General features: G+C 40.2%; 2 protein-coding genes across 2 annotated transcripts in view; both read right to left on the reverse strand.

Annotated features, from left to right (window-relative positions):
* Positions 1–226: 226 nt before the first annotated feature.
* otos2 (otospiralin 2) lies at positions 227–2011 on the reverse strand. The gene is made up of 3 exons (XM_026145449.1): positions 1165–2011; positions 936–1000; positions 227–816 (listed from the first exon to the last, which is right to left on the reverse strand). Exons 1-3 carry the CDS (start codon positions 1239–1241, stop codon positions 596–598), a joined length of 363 nt encoding a protein of 120 aa, XP_026001234.1. The 5' UTR covers positions 1242–2011; the 3' UTR covers positions 227–595.
* Positions 2012–9241: 7230 nt separating this feature from the next.
* The window catches only part of LOC113007710 (cytoplasmic protein NCK2), a 41360-nt gene continuing 35661 nt past the window's right edge, over positions 9242–14940 (reverse strand). The window contains exons 3-4 of the mRNA XM_026144569.1: positions 13821–14596; positions 9242–10585 (exon numbers count right to left, since the gene is read on the reverse strand). Of these exons, the coding sequence (XP_026000354.1) occupies positions 10391–10585; positions 13821–14596 (971 nt within the window). The 3' untranslated portion in view covers positions 9242–10390. The remainder of the gene's footprint in view (positions 10586–13820; positions 14597–14940) is intronic.

Below are 14940 nucleotides of genomic sequence, written 5' to 3' on the forward strand. Positions count from 1 at the left end.
TGCATCTACTGAGCTAAACTGTCAGCACGTACAAAATATACTCAAACCAGCAAAAAGTAAAAGTGCTCATTTAGCACTAAAATAGTTCCTGTGACTGATAATGTGATGTTATTGGAGTGATTTGGTTTTCAGGTACTTTACATACAGTTTGAGTGATTTACTCCACGGCACAAATGGGAAGAGAAGGAAGCACAAACAAAGCTGTGCTGCTGCAATTTGCTCTAAATTTATTTCACTCTTTGTGCTTTATTTTTAATGACTGCAGCGTATCCCAGGTGTCAGTGAGCAAGAGGTGGGATAACCTCGACCATGTGCCAGTGTAATACAGACAGAGTAAAGAAGCTAAAGTACGATGCTCCAAGTTTATATCTACTTATATAATTCCACATTATATCTCCCTGCTGTAAACATGTTTAGATAAAATGCATATTGACATTGTTTTGGTTTTTTTGCAATGTTTAAAGCATGTAAGAAACTCTAATAACAATGATTATCATCATATGTGATGATTTTTTCCAGTAAACATCTAAACAGGTAATACAGGTAACTTCTTCCTGTACTAACATCTTTCAGTTTTCCATCTGTACCCTTCATCTCACTCCTCAGCCTCAGTCTCAGGCTCGGGACGGTCATAGCCCAGCTCGCTGCTGATGGGGAAGTGAGCCCAGAAGGTGCGAGCCAAGTCCAGCATCCCATTATCGGCCGCCTGGGCTCGCAGCTCCTCCAACCATCCGAAAAAGTCAGATGACCACAGGCCCCAGTACGGCACGCTTCGCTTCTCCCTCTCCTCCCTCCTGCCAGCCGCCTCGCTCCCCTCTGAAAGCAGACGGCAGTGTGAGCGCACATTTCACACCTCGTCTCTCATCTCAGAATATCTACGAGTCACAATAGCAGGTCCACTGATGTGTAATGCATTATACGAGCTGCAGACACACCTGCAGGAGGCAGGAAGCTCAGCAGCAGAAGAAAGAGCAGCACTGACACGTACGGAGCATGCATGCTGAGAGACAAAACACAAAAGACGTCTCATGAATGCCATCTCAAAAGCAGGTACAATTTCCACGGCATTATTGCATATTGTTTAAGAAATATTCACATCACAGCCGACTGCGCGTGTCTATAAAGAAGAGAAATGTTGTCGTGTGTGGATCCATGTTGTCTTACCTGACCAGCAGAGAATTCAGCTTTAGTCCTGTCCTCTGTCCTTCTTCCTCAGACTGATCTGAGCACGATGACTGCATCTCGGTTTAAAGGTGAGAAAAAGGCGGACATGTTTGCTTTTCACATTTTGCCTCCCTTCTTACCTCTCATGGTCCTTTGCCAAAATCCTCTAATGTCAGATGGGTAAAAGATTCCTGTGTAAACGGGACTGTCAAGAAAACATTAGCAATTATAGATTTGGATGAGGATGTTCTAATATCTGATGGAGCCGATTAAAGAATGAATGACTGTAATATAACCAGACTGTCACAACCATCAGCAGTTAAGTGTGACATCTGTGGCCTTGATTTTCTTTCAAGTCAAAAAGAAGTGAGAAAAGCAGCGAGAGGAGAGGAATGAAAGCACATTAAAAAAAGACATACACACACACACCAGGTGGTTTTCACACCTGCTATTCAGACAGTCTACACCAGCATTGAGCCAAAGGGCATAAAGTCAGTTGGCAGGTTTTGCACCCTCAAGTCTTCTTCTCCCCTGTGAAATCTGCTTCATTCATTCATGACTGAATCCACGCCGTGGATCAGAGGAGCAGCGCTCTGATAGAGAAGACGCTGCACAAAACTTCAAGTGATCTTTAGAGGATGAGTGAATGTTATTGACTTACTGAGAGCAAATCCGGTGAAAAGACCAAAACAAACAATAGCTCTCGAAACTTTCTGACTTCCCTGCACCTCTCCTTTCTGCCCCCGGCTCCAGCTGAAGACTTAAATCTTTAAAGGTACCTCAGGCATGTAGTTTTACTTTTTAAACAGGCTCAGTTAATCCCCAAAGGATGAAAGCCTGAATGAATAATGGTTTTATCTAACCTTTGTTTAACCACGGAAACACCACTAAATTTAAAAAAATGACAGCGAGCGGAGCAGTAAATTGTAATTACCACAAGCTTAATTAAATTTCTGTTAGAAACTGAAGGTTTATTATGAGCAACCTTTAATAAAGCTTTTTTCTGCAGTCACACTTGGTTGGATTATAAAATTATTGTGAAAACGTGCAACGAGTTTGCAGTCTCATTGTCTTCCAAGCAATTATTTTAAAAGCAAAGACAAGTTTGAAGACTTGAAGTCAGTCGGCATCTTTAAAACGACTTTGGTGAATCAAGATGACACAAAATCAACGACAGGAGCTGAATGCAGCCGAGCTGGCAATTGCATGTAATCTGATTGGGATGCTGTCTCGATTAACTGTGATAAAAGACAGAAACTGTGAACCTGCTGCCATCCATCCATCACTCCAGCTTCCCTAATCTCGCTAACTGCACGTCTTTGGACTGTGAGAGGAAGCATGCAGACACGAGGCAAACATGCGAACTCTACACAGAAATAAGCCAGCTAGATGGCGGCTTGTAACCTAATTATATTCTAATTATATTCAAAGTAACGACAAAATCTGAGAGATTTTTTAAACAGAAATTTCCCCACAAATAGTGACATAGTTGCTGCTGCAGGATGATATAATTGCTCAGCAACTTTTATATGACAACATAATGAGAATCCAACCAGATTCAGTTCGATTACATTTTATTTATATAGCACCAAATCACAACAACAGTCGCCTCAAGGTGCTTTATATGGTAAAGACCCTACAAAAATACAGAGGGGAGAAACAGATGAGTCATGTTGCATGTTTTTATCCACTGTAACAGGTGTTTTGTGGGTTGCCCTTGGGTTCTTTCTCACCTCTGACAGTCTCAGCTCTTGGTGTGATCTTTGCCCACTACTTTGTTTGTTGTGTTGTGAACACCCTGGTCTATAGAAATGATTCTGAAGCCTTTTCTTTGGGGACACAGGAAAAAGTGTTGAACAGATTCTATGTATCATTTTTCATTTCTGAATTGTAAAAATTGACTCCAAGCAGGTTTTTCTTAATTTTGAAACTCTGACAGCATCACGCATCCTCTTTTTAAATATTTCTTATATTTATTATTTTTAACACTGGATTAATCTGTTTTCCTACCTGCAACATCTGTGCTTCCACAAGTGTAAAAGACCTATTTTTTTTCTCCTACAGCCGTCTCATTTGTCTTTTTGTGTTACCCAGCATTCATTACTCCACACTATCACTCCATGGGAACTGCAAACTTTTACCGCACCAACATACCCTTGTGTCACTTCGCATTTTTGTTTCCAGTTTTTAACCAGGTGGTAACAACTGTGGGGCTTATCCAGGATCCGAACAAAGCAAACATTTTGAGCTCTAGTTTTTGATAAGAGAAATCTTTCTCCTAGTTGGAATCTGGACAGATTGAGTTGGTTCACACTGCTTGCTCTCCTGGCAAAACACCATAGCTTATCTCTTTAAAAAACTTTTTGTTTGTATTTTAAGGTTTCTGTTTACGTGAAAACTTTTTGACATTTTGGGGGGTTTAAATAGGCTGAATTTGACTGAAAGGAATGTTTATAATCACAGTTATGTGCAGGGCTGATGAGCCAATGGATCATCGTTAAACTGCAAATTCTCAACACATTTTAATGCTAAATCATGTGACTTTTACTTTCCTCAATAATGAGTCATTAGAAAATACACATTTTAGTTTTTCATGTATTTTGAAACTGGGTTTTTATTGTTTTTGGAGAGCTGGGATATAAATGTGCCCAGCTTTAAAGCACTTTGGGTCAGCTTCTGTTGTTTAAACGTGCTACAGGTTGTAAAACAAAATCTGAATGTAACAGTCAACACAAAAAAGTTCAATTTTAATAATACATGCCTGAGGTATATTTTAATTTAACACAATTGTTTGGGCTAAATACTGAACTGAACGATATTAATACTTAGTTGTTCAACTATATTTACATATGAGGCCAGATAATACAGCCAGTTAAGTTAACCTACTTGTACGTCTTTATGATGATAAATGCATTGATTATCTCTCATTTTAAACTAATATATTCAGACAAAACTGAGGTTATTGAACTCTGCATGACATTATCTTGACCTTCAGTAACACTGTGAGAAATCTTGGTTGGTTTTGACCAGGATGTTTCCTTCACTGTGAATAATAAACACATACATGAGATTACCTTCATTAATATGCACGATATCTTTAAAACTGTAAATATCCCGTCTCAGATTGATGTTGAAAAACCAGTTAAAGCATTTTCACTGAGAAGCCTTCAGCTGATCCAAACCCCTGCAGCGAGCGTACCGACAGGGACTAGAAAGAGAGAACATTTCTCCCACACTGGCTTCTCTTCATTGGCTCCCTTTAAATCCAGAATTGAATTTAAAATCCTTCTCCTCACATAAAAAGTCTTGAATAATCAGACCCTGTCATATTTTAAAGATCTCACAGTAGCATATAATCCCAACAGAGTACTTCTTTCTCTGTTAAACAGACATCCTCTCCACTTTTACGATTTGATAAATCTTATTTTACACTGATATACTCTGACTGCTTTGAGGCTTTCCATAATGAATTGAGGGTTTCTTCTTCACTCATCTCTTTTCACTCTCTCTGTGTTTATGCATCACCACTCTCCACATCTGCTCATGGCGGGCAGCCATTCCACCCTGAGCCTGGTTCTGCTGGAGGTTTCTTCCTGTTAAAGGGAAATTTTTACTTCCTACTGTCGCCAAGTGCTTGCTCATGGGTGTCATATGATTATGGAGGTTTCTTTCTATATTCTAGTGTATTTACTTTACAGTATAAAACGCCATGTGTTGTTTTGGTTTCCTCCCCCAGCATGTTGACAGCACTATGTGGGAAAGCAGATCACTGGATCATTTGTCTACCAATGTTAAATTAAACTTCGGCTTCATCTTGAAGAGGTCGACCAGGTGGCCTATTTTGAAACAACAGATTTAGTTGTGCAGGCCACATGGGGGTGATATAAATAACATTATTGAGTGCGTGACAGTTTTTAAGAGGATACCACTGTCACAACCAGGATGGCTGTTTTTCTAAAAGAAAATGACCTACAGACAAGTATCTGCTGATGGATAAATAAATAAATAAATAAATAAATAAATAAGAGGAGAGGTTTGGTGACAAGAACAAGCTGAAAAGGGTACAGTTTGACCTTAAGGTGAGACACGGGGAGTGCAAGGACTCCCACAGACGAGCTGGCAAATAAATTAAAGCAAAACAACATCAAGAGAGGTGTGGATAAGCATGAGGCAGATTATAGACTTTGACATCAAAGATCATGAGGAAGGGGAGGGCAGGGTAGATAGGATTGGTGTGAACGCAGTGCTATGAAAAAGCATTTGTGTCCTTCTGGATCGCTTAAATTTTTGCGCCTGTGTCAAAGACAACCTGAGTAAACACAAAACGCAATTTTTAAATGATTTCAGTTCTTAAAGGAGAACAGCTTTCATACCCATCTTGCCTGTGTGAAAAAGTAATTACCCCTTGTTAAATTATGAATTGATTGATGTCATTGAGGTGATTAACAACATTTTTTCACAAAGCTGAGTTCAGTTTCATTGGCACAACATATCACTTAAATGAAACCTGACAAAGTGAAGGAGGCTAAACGATCTTAAAAATCAACACATACCACAAACTAAAGAAAAAGCTGACAAAGTCACTGACACCGATTAATCTGGAAAGCATTACACAGTCATCACTAAGGCTTTGAGAGCCACAGTGAGAGCCATTATCTATAAATGGAGGAAAGTGGGAACAGTGGTGAACCTTCCCACGGGGGACTGGTCTATCAAAATGACTCCAAAAGCACATCAATGACTCATCCAGGAGGTCACAAAAGACCCTAAAACAACATCTAAGGAGCTGCAGGTCTCTCATGTCGCAGTTAAGGACAGATTTCATGATTCAACAATAAGAAAGAGACTGGGTAAAAATGGCATCCATGAGAGAGTTCAAGGAGAAAACCACTGCTGGCCAAAAGGAACACAAAGGCTTGTCTCACATTTGCCAAAAAAACCCATCTTGATGACTTTTAGGAAAATACTTTGTGGACTGCCGATACAAAAGCAGAACTTTTCGGAAGGTTTGAGTCTCATTACATTTGCTGTAAAACTAACATAGCAAATAATAAAAGATCACGCCAACAATCAAGCATGATGGTGGTTGTGTGATGGTCTGAGGCTGCGTTGCTGGACTTGGGTTCTACATTGGGACGATGATCCAGGACACACCACCAAGTCCACTTCTGAATGGCTCAAAACACAAAATAAAGTTTGTGCAGAGGCCTGGTCAAAGTCTGGATTTACATTGAGATGCTTTGGGATGACGTCATACAGGCCACGCTTCAAAACCCTCCAGCATAGCTGAATTCAAACAATTCTGTGGGCCAAAATTCCTCAACAGTGACAGGAAAGACTCCAGTTATCCAAAATGCTTTCAGCCAAGGGTGGCACAATCAGTTAAAAGGTTTAGGAGGCAATTACTTTTTCACAGCGCCAGGTAAGTTTGGATAAGCATTTCCCCTTAATAATAAATCATGATCTAAAAACTGCATTTTGTATCTTCTCAGCTTAGCTTTGTCAAATATTAGAGTTGGTTTGATGAACTGAAACATGTGAGACGAATAAGAAAACAATAAATCAGGAAATGGAGAAATGCATTTGTGCTCTCTGCTGGATAAGCCGTACCTCAATATTGAAATATTGTTTAATCACATATTTAGTGATCCCCCGTTTGTGTTGTGGCCCCTTCTCTCAGTTGTCGGTGCCGCACACTGATGGCCACAACTCTGCTTTCAAACAACAACTCTGATTGTCTTTGTGTCAGTGGGGTATAAACATGCTGTGGAGCTAAGAAACACAAACGTCTTCATTAATTTAATGTTTCTGTTTTTCCACTAGAGACGGGGAGTCGACTCAGCTGCTACGAACACTACAAAATAAGAACAATACCAAAATAAGTGACTGTGACAATTCGATTTGAATTACTCTAAACTACAGCAGTCAGTCAGTAATGATGCCTCTCTCTGCTGAGCCTTTGGTTGCTTTGAGCTCACTTTCCTTTTAAATCAAGTACACTAATTTTAGATAACCATTCACGTGTGCTCCCCTGTTCACCAGTTTATTCTTTGGCCAGTTAACCCTGCATTATTATTGAAGACGAATTTTGAAAGAGGCTGAATGAAAATCAATGAAATTGCTGACATTCAGCTTTAGTTTAATTCATTCAGATTAAAGACTCCAGGCAGTGTGAGTTGCCAGAACAACCAAACACATAATCCTGCTGCTCAGGTGAACAGTTCAGGTGACAATCGAATAAGCCCAATACTGCCACCATGTGGGGAATTCTGCATACTGCGGCCCACATTTTTTCCGACGTTTTCAGTCATTATTATTAATAATAATAATAAAATAACTTTTACAGCTCTGTCTCATCTTTCCACTTGGACACTGCTTTGTAAATAACAGCTGGCCCAAAAGACGGTGTACTCGATCTCCATTAAAAATGTGAGACTAGAGAGCCAATCCATTTAAACCCCAGTGCAGTTTAAGGTACGTTGACATGCTGTAGTCATCACTCTCACATAAAGATATGAAATCCCAACTGGCAGCTTGGTCCTGTCAAAGCTGAGGCAGATGGCGGTTTAATTGTGACTGACTCAGACACAAACACCCTGCGAGGGTGACCTCAATCATCAGAACGATTCTGGTTACACCAGCTGACGTTTGTAGGGGTTAGCTATTTGCCAGACAGGATTCAAGAGGCCTGGGGGGGACTTTAAATGGCTGAATGGGCTTGTATACAGTGGTAAACCCCGTTAGGTTCCCTTAAAGAAATGTGTGAAATAAAAAAGGAAACGCTCATTTTTTTTTTTTTTAAAGAATTAGAATAATCCTGAAGTGATTTTCATTTTTCTTAAAATCTTCATCTTCTCCACATCTTGCTTAAAGCTGCTTTCATATAATTTAAACACCAAAACAATTCCAGGACAATACTGAGACAAAAGTTGAACTCAGCCAAGCTATGAAGCACGGTGGGGAAATTATTTGCAAATGCTCTGAAACCTCAGGGCCTTGATTTCATTGCTGTCTGATTAATTATCAGACAGCAATGAAATCAGCAGAGAAGGAATTTAACAGGAGTCTCATATCACCGTTAATTTGATCGCATTAGAAAATGAGAAAGCCTCTCTCTCTCAGAGCAGAACGGCTACACCATGCTGGCATTAACCTTTCAAAGTAATCACACATAATTTAGTATTCTTCAAAAAATTTTATTGAACAAAAGTATCTCAATTCTCATCACGTTGTCGGTGATACAGTACCATAGTTGGATCTTAATGATTCATATATGCACCTCTTCTTATTTTGAATATATACATACAGTGGAGACAAGAATTAAATAACAATGCTCAATAACATTCAGATATATCATATAAAAGCTGAGGACCCCATGATCAACACTTCCATTGGTAAACAAATGCACATAGCAAACAAAAATAAGAGGAAAATGCGTGGCGGGACTAAGGTTATAACTTTCAGCTAAGATGAGAATGTATTTGGTTTCTTGACAGTGAAAGATGAATTTTTTTTATATATGTGTATATAAAGAGACAGAAACCTAAGCCCTGCTCCACTCTGTTACGGTTCCTACACCTGTTAGACATGCACAACACACATCAAGGGTACAATGGCATCTCTATATTTACCCAGAAACAATTATCTTTGATTTCACTTCTACCTGAAGTGTCACAAACTGTTTAGCTGGCCATGCTAAAGGCAGACAATCCGGATTTCAGGGTGGATTATTACTATTCATTTTACTTTTATAAAGACAACTTCGTTCAATTTTTCTTTTTTGCTAGATTCAAAGAGACCAGGCTTCAGACCTGTCATATGTTCAGTAAAACTGGACTACTCTCCAAGTCATTTTGTGATTCATTTGTTAATAAAAGAAAGATTTTGTGATTTGTAAAGGCAGTATATCATTTCCTAAATACTCTGAAACAGGGTCTCAGGTAATAACTTTACCATTTTTCCTTTTTAAAGACTTTTTTGGTATAATATCCCTTCCAAAGTTCTCATCGGTCAGATGTGAGAAGGTATTTTATTTCCATGGGCAGGCGCTGGAGCAGATCAAGTGGAATTACTCAGGTTAGCAGAAAAAAGCTTTTTATTATTCTTCAGTCAGTATCGTGAAATACTGGAGAACAGTAACATGTCCAGCGTGACACTATAAAGCATGAGCACAGAGTTATGAACGACTGACGTACTATGGCGAGTGCAGTGCAGCCCTGGAGCCAGTAGTAATGGGTACAAGGTGGCACATTTGGTTACACAAATAAAACATTTAAACTCTACAGGAAATCAGAAGTCTCCACTATTGCATTAGTGCTCCCACCTAGACTGCTTTTAGGAAGTGCTGTATCCAGATTTTAAGTACTACAAACTAACGATGGGGTCTGTGAAGATGGAAACAAGGAGGGATTTAAGTTAAACAAAAAAAAAGGAGAAATTTAAATGAGGAGAAAATGAGGAATGGTGAAAACTCTGAGACAAAGGGCAAAAGGCAAGAGAGTGATTCTGGTCACTTTGTGAAGTCACTGAATGAAGAAGCAACAGTTTAAACCTCCAGAGAGGAAATTAATTTAACTATTTTTTAAAAAGAGACAAAAAAAAGCATCAACTCTGTAACAAGCATTTCTTAAAAAGAAAAAAAAAGTGAAGAAAAAACAATGGCCAGCGATTCGACAGGACAACACCAGAGTTAGGTCCCACAGAGGTCTGAGTTCTCTCTGAACTCTTAAATGTCTGTTCTCCTGTGTGGATTAAGAGCAATGGTGTAACTTACAATGTGCGTGCTAGTAAATGGACATTATGTATGACATCAGAAGGAGAGCTCAACACCCAACCAGGCTTCAGGCGTTCTGTTAGCAGCAGATTTGGTCACTGCAGTTTGCACATCTTAGATTGAGAGGCTGTTTTGTTTTTTCCTTTTTTCTCGTATTTAATTCTTTTGGCATGGTGTTGTAAATGAAGGATGCAGATATTTGCTGACACAGTGCTGGCTGTCTTCAGGTTAACGGCTCGGTTGGAGAGCTAGAGAAAGTTTCGCCTGCTCACTGCTAGGACAGATAAGACGCGGAGGTGCGAGAGAGGATCTAGACGTGGTACAGACGCCACAGCAAGAGGGTCCAGAGCTAAGGCTTGAGTTAAGACAGTCGGGGAGTGGCATTAGTGTTTGGTGTATGAGAGTGCATGTGTGTGTGTATGAGCATCCAGTGTAGGTGTGAGGGTGTGTAAATCACAGCAGTGCTTTGACCAGGTACAGCTTCTCCCCATGTTCGCTGGTGAAGATGGGAGCTTTCTTGTAATGCTCCACAAGTTCATCCATGGAGTTAAACCTGCGCTGGCCAATACAGTACACTCCGTCTGACAGCTGCACTTTAAAGTGCTTATTCTTACCCACCGCCTTCAGAGACACGGAGAAGTCACTGGGCTGAAAAACAAAAATGCAGACAGTTGTTATGGTTAGAAATGTGAGAGAATGACTGGGGGAAAAATGTGGAAATAAATTCAAAAGCAGACTGTGTTACAACCAGCAGGTGGCAGCATACGCCTAAACTTAAAGAGCTTGAACTACATTCATCCAACTGCAACATGTGAAATTCTGGTGTTCCGTGAGGAAAATAAATAAATAAAATGAATAATCCCATATACCATCCAACCCCACGTAGAAAGGTGTTTTAATGCATGTCATTGCTCTTCTTAGATGTTCAGTCCGTGCAGAGTTTTACTCTTAACGCTTCAATTTCCACTGCTGTAAGTGGGACGTTTTTTCTGAGGTTACCTAAAATCCGAATTTAAAGTGTGACCGCATGCAAGCTGTATTTATGACATCAAAAACGTACTGAAGAAATCTGAAACCCTGCGCCAAGACACAACCTAATCTTTTTTAGATGCACTTAAAATAAAAAAAAGAAGAAATTCACTTCATAACAGCTGACATCAGATGGCTGCAGTGCAATGACAGAGGTGATCTACAGCAACAAATAATATACAATTCAATTTAACGGTCACCGTGAATTGTCCTTTTCATTAAAAAGAAAAACTTTTTTTAATCTAATAAACTCTGTCCTGCATGGAATCTCCTTTATTCCTCATAACACAAAGATGCATTTCAAAGCGGTTGGTTTGTAACCATTTTCAGCCAGTAATGAAGCCACAAAGGCTTTTGCTCCAAACCAGATTTATGCCTTCCTTAATCAGCAGCTTTTCAGCCGTGCTTGCATAACTGAAGATATTTCAAGACAAGCTTGTTAACAATATTATGTGGTGTAGGTACTTTATTAGGTTATACAATGTCACTGGACCACAAAAAATGGTGGTTACGGAGAGAGCACTGTGCAGGCTATGCCAGCATACACTCACTGGCAAATTCATGTTCAGGTGCTCGTCAATAAAAATATCTAATCAGCCAATCATATGGCAGCAATTTAATGCATTCAGGCATGTAGACGTGGTCAAGATGACTTCCTGAAGTTCAAATTGAAAACCAGAATGGGAAAGGAAGGTGACTAAACATTAGGGGTGGGGGAAAAAATCGATACTGTGTAGTATCGTGATATTTTGTTTGCTAATAACGTATCGATACAGGGACAGCAGAAATCGATATTTTGTTACAAAAAAGGTTTTTGTGCTCTGACTTCAGAGCATGTTGATCCTTTTTCTGAGCAAGAATCCTGACATTCCTTCACTGTCCAAATGTGTTTAACTTTTTTTTGGCAGCAATAAACATGACAGTTTACTTATTTTAATTTAAGACATGTTTTATTTTAATTAAGTTTAAAACTTTTTTATTTAATGTAAAATTATATTTTGTTTTATTTTACTTTCAAATTCTTCAGTTGCTGAAGGGGCTGCATAGTTTTCATAAATTGCATAGTTCAGAATAGCTATAATTGTACCAGATGGTTGCATTCAGTTAAGTTGGACTAGACTGTAATACAAACCGTTCAGTTTGTCAACAATAAAACTGACTGAAAAGAGAAAGACTGAGTGTGAGACTTTGATATTAGATAAAATGAATATTGATAAAGTTTACCTTTATGTACAGAATCTGAATATCACAAAATATTTTTAAAAATTGCAATAATATCGTATCGTGCGTTAAGTATTGTGATAATATCGTATCGTGGGATGTATGGTGATTCCCACCTCTAGTAAACATGTGACTGAACTGGCACTGTCATTGGCACCAGACAGGCTGGTCTGAGTATTTCAGAAACTGATGTTCTACTGGGATTTACTACATAGCCACCTCTGATGTTTACAGAGAATGGACTGAAAAGGAGAAAATATCTGCTAAGTGGCAGTTCTCTGTGTGAAAACGTCTTGTTGATTTCAGAGGTTAGAGGAGAAGTGCCAGACTGCTTGGAGCTGACAGGAAGAGAACATTAACTTAAATAACTACTTGTTACAACTTAGGTGCGCAGAAGAGCATCTCTGTATCCACAGCACGTTGAACCTTGAAAGAGATGTACTACAGCAGCTGAAGACCACATCTGGTTCCACTTCTGTCAACTAAGAACAGGAAACTGAGGCTGCCACTCACATGGGCTCACCAGAATTGGACAACAGAACACTGGAAACACTGGAATTGTTGCCTGGTCTTATAAGTCCCTATTTCTGCTTCAACAATCAGATGGTAGAGTTTAACTCAGAATCCATTCTGCCTTGTATCAATGATTCAGGCTGGTGGTGTAACTGTGTGGGATATTTTCTTGGCACACTTTGTACTCCTTAGTACCAACTAAGGATCATTTATCAACAGCTGAGCATTGTTGCTGACCATGTCCATCCCTTGAACAGCCCAGTGTACCATCTTCAGATGTGGTTACATGATAATGCACCATGTCTCAAATCATCACAACATGACAGTGGGCTCTCTGTAATCAAATGCCGTCCACAGTCATCAGATCTCAATCCAATAGATCAACTTTTGTATGTGGACGAAGAGTTTCGCATCATATGCAGCTAGCAAATCTGCAGCAGCTGTGTGATGCCATCACTTCAACGTGGACCAAAATCTCTGAAGAATATTTCAACACCTTGTTGAATCTGTGCCAAGAAGATTTAAGATAGTTCTGAAGACAAAAGGGGGTCTAACGTGGTGTAACTAATGAAATGGCACATACTGGAGTGTAATTATTACGAGCTTCAGCAGCAACGCATCACTGAAAAAACTTGAGGATTTGACCAGAAGCCTTTTGTTGTTATTAGTGTAAGCAACAGCAAAGGGTATATTCTGTACAGATTTAACACAGTTCTACAAATTAAGCTTCTAAGTAGTTAAAAAGATGGATGAAGAAAAAAAGAACACAACAATCCTTGCTAGAAGTAATTTTCACTGAGAGTGTAATTACTGTAGCAGTTTCTGGTTAAATATTTCTCCGACCAGCTGCTTCTGCTCTAAGCATGTGAATGTGAAAAATCATGTGATTGCTTATCAGGTTGCGTCTAATGTTTGTGTTAAATAGGACTGATTACTAAAAAGGTCAAGATTTCATATACATCATGTCTTTAAGCTTTTAAAATACTTAAACGCAGGTCCTGACATGGAGAAACATGCGGACTATATTTCCAAACTGCTCTTTTTTTCTACCAGGATTCATCCTCAGTTTCTCCCAGTATCCAAAATACTACTCTATCATGACTTCACCCAAGTGACTCACCGATGACTCGCTGTCTCGTATGAGGAAGTCACCCTCTTCGCCTTTCTCGTTGAGTATGCACTCAGCCTGGTGTCTGGTGATGTTGCCGTAGTACCAGTCCCTGCCAGCGAACCTCCCTGAGCGTGCCGGTGCCAGGAGGCGGTTCTGTGGGGAGCTCGACGTAGAGGAGGGCGGGCCAGGCCGCTCGTCCAGCATCGCCACATAGTTTTTAGGTACCAGGCCCACCATGCCACGTGAGTTTTTACACCTCCACCACTCTGGGTCGTTCTCGGGCTTCTCCACCACTTCCATGACTTCTCCCTTCTCAAAGTTTAGCTCCTCCTCTGTCACAGAGCTGAAGGGGTAGAGAGTCTGAACCAGGTGAAGAACTCCCCCACGGCCACCTGTGCGCCCGTTTGCCAACAAAGTTCCTTGAGAAGCTTCGAGGTATCCCTGCGAGGAATCGCCCTCCCCTCTATCATCTGACCCTCCGAGCTCCTCTTGGACGTAATTGGAGGGAAACCAGCCTACCCGCCCCGCCTGATTGCCCCGCCACCAGCCGTCACTGCACTTCTCCATCACGATCACTCTGGAGCCTTTCACCAGGGTCAGCTCATCATCCCTCTCTGCTGTGTAGGCAAACTTAACTGTAGCAGGGATATTGAGGTCATAGATTCTCTCTGCTGCTCCTACCCCAACTCCTCCACCCCCACTGCCATTGGAGGGGTACTCTGTGTCTGAGCTTGGTGTTGGGGAAGCATCTCGGGCACTCGTCTTCCTCTTAGTTTTTCCTAAACCTGTGCACATAAACAGAAGAGTAACGTTACACAGATGGTAGCAAACACACAATTTTTCCCCCACATTTCTACCAGATTAGTCATATCATAATTTGGTCTCCGCAATACCCCACTTTTCTTACCAGGTCAACACCAATTGTGTCTGTCTGGTGCTAGTTAACAAATCTCATATGTCCCCATAGCTTGTCTTATACATGTCAGTTCAAATAACTGGATAGATCGCTCGTTCTACTCTGCATGTACTTTCCTGGTCAGACTTGTTCCAAATTGTTGACTATGCCACTTTCCAGTAAAGAGTCAACATGGCAGACTTCTCTCACTTGCGTCATACTTTCACTTCATTT

Source organism: Astatotilapia calliptera, chromosome 16, assembly GCF_900246225.1.
Source record: "Astatotilapia calliptera chromosome 16, fAstCal1.2, whole genome shotgun sequence".
Lineage (NCBI taxonomy): Eukaryota > Metazoa > Chordata > Actinopteri > Cichliformes > Cichlidae > Astatotilapia > Astatotilapia calliptera.

Bases quoted from the DNA above. Each gene is read 5' to 3' on its own strand.
- otos2 (XM_026145449.1), bottom strand. From the start codon at position 1,241: ATGCAGTCATCGTGCTCAGATCAGTCTGAGGAAGAAGGACAGAGGACA. The intron at 1,001-1,164 runs GTAAGACAACAT...TTTGTCTCTCAG, and splicing joins CTGAATTCTCTGCTGGTCAG to CATGCATGCTCCGTACGTGT. The intron at 817-935 runs GTGTGTCTGCAG...GTCTGCTTTCAG, and splicing joins GAGCTTCCTGCCTCCTGCAG to AGGGGAGCGAGGCGGCTGGC.